Below are 5,799 nucleotides of genomic sequence, written 5' to 3'. Positions count from 1 at the left end.
CATGTGGTGTATCTTACTGAGCTCATTCACATGTGTTGCCACCTGGACTTTTGCAAATCGATGCTGTTTAGGTATTTGTTTGTATGTGATATGACACTTATGGTTTTGTAATTTTTTCATCACTTCATAAAAACCAGGAAATATATCAAATTTTCTTGCTCTGTATGTTGGACTCTCCAAAAATGCCTCATATGTTGATTTAAATGAGGAGAATTGAGGGAATTTTTATACAACTTTAAATTTGTTATGACTTTTAGAGACTGTTGCATTTGATGCATAACATTTTAGCGAATATTTATTGTAATCAAGGGTGAAACATTTACAATGTTCTGCCTTGCCAGAATAAGGAATTTTATTTTTGCAATGAGAGTACAGTCTTATTTAGTGTTGCATTTTCATATTTCATGATGTTTAGATGTATGTTTAATGTCCTACACAAATAGTTCAATATTCAGCGAGTGCCCAAAAGTATAATGCCCAAAAGTGAATGAGTGTTCAAAAACTCCAGCAGCTCTGACCAATCAGCTAAGTTAAGCTTATTCTTTCCTCTCTCTCTCTCTAGCTCTCAGTGAAGGCGGATGTTTTTTTCCTCTGCTCCCTCCCTACCCACCTTCACCCTACTTGCTCTGTTTTAGTGCTGCTTTTTTGAAGTCTCTCTTTGCACATCCTCCGAATCTACAAATTATGGATCTGGTCAACTGGTCTCTCAATGAAATTGATCAAATTTTCTCATCGAGAAGACTGGGCAGAGGAGAGCCCACTTGGGGTTTACCCGGAGTGATACACCCTGGATTTATTTGGATTCATGATGACAGGATTTCTGCTGTTTGGAGTTGGCGGATGCCTGGCATGTTGACAAATTTGTGATGGATTGGGCCGACTAGCAAACACTCAGACTCACATGCTGTGGGATAGATGAGCAAGTGATTCTTGCTGAAATTTGCAGGCCAGCTGTGGACCCTAGAACTCACCATCAGAGTGGAATTGTTATAACAGAAGTTGCTAGTTTCAGCTCTGTGGAAACAACTGTACTAATTTGGAGGATTGGAATCAACAGAGATGTATGTTTAAAGTCTGCCCAATCCAAAGCATATTGTCTGTGTCTGAACTGGCTCCCATGTGTCAGCTTTGGGTGGCTGGCTATTTCAAATCTCCTGGATGATTTGTAAACCTGATGCTCCTTTCCACCTCACTTCCTTCTGAAGACACCCATGTGACTGTGGAACAGAGCACTCCCAAGGATTTGCTCTTAGATAAGACCATCATAACAGACACTGCTGCCTGGGAGAGCTACACAGTTCGTGATCATACACATGCTTACACATTCACAGCAAACAGATACACTCCTTGATTTTCACCGCCTTTCACTGACTCCATGTCTGTGCCTTATCTTGCTATATGTGCCATTTTCTTCCCGATGTCATTTATTGGTTAGAACAACCTTAAGATCCAGAGAAACTCCTATTTACTTATCGAGAGAGACTTTTATTATTTTATAAATTGTGGAGTGCATTTGCTGTTGTTTTGTTTTTCTTTTGCTTTTCTTCTGTTTTTTCATTTTGTTTGTTTTTCCTCTAATTCACATAAACCACTTTGAACTACCTTGTTCCTGAAAATGTGCTTTATAAATAAAATGACCTTACCTTACCTCAGAGAAGACAGAGCGCACTGCATAGGATGAGGATAAGCAACAATTTTACCAGCTAACTGATGTGTGATATGATGGTGATATGCGGGTATGCATGGGTGTGACATTCAAGTAGCTTATTTTGACAGATAACAACAAGGTGTGGGAGCGTCTTATAGTACCTGATGCACAGAAAGGTAATGTTGTTTATTGAAATCAATTGAAATGTAAACCAGAAAACAAATGTGATGAGGATGTTATAACGTCTACATTAACAAACACAAACAGCAACAGGACAACACATATATTGTTGTTCATATACTCTTAAGATTGCATAAAGCAGAGTCTAACAATCTCATCAAATTGGATGAATATGCGAAAGAAACAACCATATAGATGTGTCTTTTCTGTCCGCTCATAAATGGTCATAACATCAACACCATTTGTGGTATACGTAACCATATTTCCATCAATGTCTTTTTATGTGCATTTAGAAAAGGTTGATGAAAATAACAAATTTCAAAATAACTTCCTCAATTTCTCCAAAAGGTTACTCTTTCCCATGATGGACTGGCGACCTGTCCAGGGTGTACAAAGCTTCTCACCTGAAATGTCTCGCTGGAGGTAGGCACCATCACCCCTGGTGACCCTACTAAGGACAAGGGCGTAAGAAAATGGATGAATGGGTTACTCTTGCTTGACCTGGTTTTTGACTAATCTGTAAGACATCATGCGGTAAAAAGAGGATACAGAAACTCATTTGCCATCTAAGTTCTGACACAGCATATGCTCTTATCTACTGGTGACAATTGGGTGGAAACATTTGGTTGAAAGGTTGAGGTAATGTGTGATCGCTTTACAGTAACAGGACAACTCTCTTAATAACAAATACTGTATTTTGTAATCTTGTTGCATGTAAAATATTTTTATTTATTTGTGTGTCAAGATGGACTTGAAATAATGTTTAAAATCAATAAAGAATAGCCAACTAATGAAAGATGTTACATCTCAAATCTCAAGAAATATTATATTTGCATGCAAAGTCCCTTTAAGCTGCAACATGTTTTTGTATTTTACTTACATTATGCTAATTTAAATAAATGTCTCTCACTCTCATTCCACAAATGTTCAACTAGTACATCAATATTAAGGGATTATTGACTCAAAACAAGCTCCTATCTTATGCTGAAAAGTTGCTTGTGTTTTTACTTATTTTAAGTATACAAATATACTTACACCCAAAACTAGAACAAAAATACTTGGTAAGATTTTGTGTTATTGCAGTGTCGTCCACAGAGGCGTTTTGCGCAGCTGATGATTAAATGGAAGTAAATTATCAGTATTTATATAGTAGCTTTTACAGGTAAAAACCACAAAATATATCTGAAGTTGAGCATAAATCTAAAAAAATATGATAAAAAAATTAAAAGGACAATGACCAGAATAAATTATACAAATGCCAGATTTCAGGGTGAAGTTTTATCAGCATTCTTGATATAATAGTTTCTTGGTCAAATGAAAGAACTACTGAGATTTGCAAGTTTACTTACAAAAAGTAACAAAAATAAAACTTGTCATTATGGTAAAATCAAAGAACAAAAAACACATTTTTGATGCTTTATTTATTCACTCATTTTCACTAGTTTGATGTTTTAAACATCCCACACATATAAACAGATTTCAGAGCTTAACTTGGGAGTACACACTGTCCTCAGTCTCTTTTCTCTTCTTTCCTCTTGTAGCTTTCCCAGCACCAAAGTGTAAAGCTGCATAGTTCAGATCCCGCCCATCTTCATTCTGTACAGCAAATGAAAAGCTCATTACAATGCACGCTGATAGAAACTATTTCAGTAGCTGTTCACTTGAGTTTTTCCCTTGACTTACAATTAGATCGCCTTGCTGACTCAAGTTCCTCCATCTTTCTTCTGAAGAGATGCTGTCTACTTCTAGTTACAGAGAAAGAAACAAGAATAATCTGAATCTGACTTAATCTGACTTTAAAGCTTTGTTTTTACTCTCATTGATACTTTTAAGCAACGTTTAAAATGTGGGTTTTTCTGTCTAGAATCTGAAATTTGCCCCGCTTATTGTACATGATTATGTGATTACAAAAGTGTTATTGAGTATGAAAGTTTAGTATTATAAATTGATCAAGGGGATGTGTGTACTATACAGGGCTTAGCTAATGTTTCTGTTTTTTTAAATCCCATAATTTCAATAACATTTACCTTTAAATTGTTTACACGCTGCTCTTGGAGCTCGGTAAAAGACAAAAACAGCATTTATAATCATGGAAATAATCAAACAGGTCACAGCTATCACTAGTACGGGAAATTCAGGGTCTGCCTCTCGCTCTGTGAAGGAAAGACAAAAGAAATTGTTGTTTCTGGGAAAGATTATGTTTGAAAATAGATTTTTCAATGGAAACCATAAAATCATACAACCTTCCAGCTTTGTTCCATTTCCAAATAATATCTCTCCACATGTGGCCACGGCACAGTAGTAAGTCCCAGCATCAGAGGAGCTGATGTTCTTAGAGGAATTATAAACCCATTTTGTCAGATTATCGATTTTCCTCTGACATCTTTTAGTTCTGTTTCCATCTGTGTAGATGATATCCGGGTGAGATTTATCTGATCGGAACCAGAACACACTGGGATCTTCTGAACAAGCCTTGTTCTCAAAATCTGAGAGGATGGAGCACTGGAGAGTCACATAAGCGTCTGGACCGCTGGAATCTGATACCATCTTCTTCTGAACTACTCTGTAGTTTGACGTTCCCACAGTGTTTCCTGCAGATTATTGTACAAAATGTCAGAAAATGCAACATTTTTGACATATTCTAGATTTAGAACTATAAGAAAGCCTTGGAGATGGATAAAATATACAGCAAAAAACTCACATTGCATCGAGTTCTCGCTAAACATCTTAGAGTTTGAGCTCTCCACCATTTCTCTTTTCTAATTAATGTGTGTCATGTTTCTTCTGAAGGCAACTCTCATTATTTAGCATAGAACAAATCCAGTTCAATTAAGTAAATAGCTAAATATTAACATAAAGTAAAACTGTAAAGTTTAGAAATCTAATAAATTAAATTATTGGGCCACCAGAGTATTGTGATTAATAAATGGAAACAGATCATCTCAAGCTCTTTCTCAATGACCAAAATATAGAATTTTAAAAATTACAGTTTTTAAATTTTTTTTTATCTTCAACACAAGATAAATTAGCTATTTTTATGTTTTTAGTTCAGTTGATTAAAATAAATGTTTCCTTTCACCAGTGTTGGCCAAATTTTGACATGAAATCTGTTTTATTGAAACTAGAATTTACAAAAGAATGTATTATATGTATATTTTCTCATTTCTCTCTCTCAAAAGTCTTCTAGAGATTACTTCTAGCTTAGTGAAGTAAATAATACCGGACTGTAACGTAAAACATAACTTACTTTTTTCACTTTAAAGACGGCATAAATATGCTCATTTTTATTACATTACTTTAACATTGCAAAAACAAACATAACAGATCCAAAATTTATATATATTCTTGTATTAAAAATCTACAAATCTCTCGTGCAGTTTTGTAAACATTTTGATATAAAAAAGCTAAATATCTTTTAAAATACATTACCTTTTATTAACAAGTAGAGCCCCTGCCAAACATTTTGGTTCCAGTCAGTAAAGCCACAGTGATACATTCCTTCATCTTCTTGAGCTGCTTTTAAAATGGTCAGGTTGCTCACTTTGTCAGTAAGTACAGCTTCCACTCTCGATTCAGAATAACCTGCTCCATACTCTGGGCTTGCAAGACTCACAAGCTTTACAATTACTTCCAGAGTATCTCCTGCAGTTTGCCTGTACCAAAAAAGTTTATTACGTCTGTCTTTAACATCGGGCAAAGGGCATGTAAGTGTTGTTGCTTCACCAAGATGAGCTGTGATCACTGGAACCAAACCATCTGCATTAGACAGAAAGATAAGAAATTGTTAAAATAAGGTAAAAGCACCACATGACCACACCACTGGAAACAAGAGCAGTCATAAATATAACAGGCATTCAAATATCTACATGACATATTTAAATTAATGGATATTTAACTCACATCCTTGATGAAGGAGAAGCATGACCCATAACAGAATCATTTTGAGACTGTCTTTGTTTGGCCACTGGTTC

General features: G+C 35.5%; 1 protein-coding gene across 2 annotated transcripts; it reads right to left on the bottom strand.

The window, feature by feature from the left end:
* Positions 1-3,230: 3,230 nt before the first annotated feature.
* Positions 3,231-5,799, bottom strand: LOC106923379 (uncharacterized). Of its 2 annotated transcripts, XM_014996367.2 has the most exons (6): positions 5,729-5,799; positions 5,258-5,584; positions 4,072-4,419; positions 3,856-3,981; positions 3,512-3,573; positions 3,231-3,424 (listed from the first exon to the last, which is right to left on the bottom strand). In XM_014996367.2, the coding sequence occupies exons 1-6, from the start codon at positions 5,766-5,768 to the stop codon at positions 3,308-3,310; spliced, it is 1,020 nt and encodes a 339-aa protein (XP_014851853.2). In that variant the 5' UTR covers positions 5,769-5,799; the 3' UTR covers positions 3,231-3,307. The 2 variants fall into 2 exon arrangements, with proteins under 2 accessions (XP_014851853.2, XP_087865592.1); XM_088009466.1 differs by having other exon boundaries at positions 3,856-4,419.

The sequence above is a fragment of the Poecilia mexicana genome, unplaced genomic scaffold (assembly GCF_051168715.1).
Source record: "Poecilia mexicana isolate PSO_F unplaced genomic scaffold, ASM5116871v1 scaffold_10, whole genome shotgun sequence".
Taxonomy (NCBI): Eukaryota; Metazoa; Chordata; class Actinopteri; order Cyprinodontiformes; family Poeciliidae; genus Poecilia; species Poecilia mexicana.
Note: the sequence above shows the minus strand (reverse complement) of the source record. Positions and strands in the feature narration are given on the sequence as shown.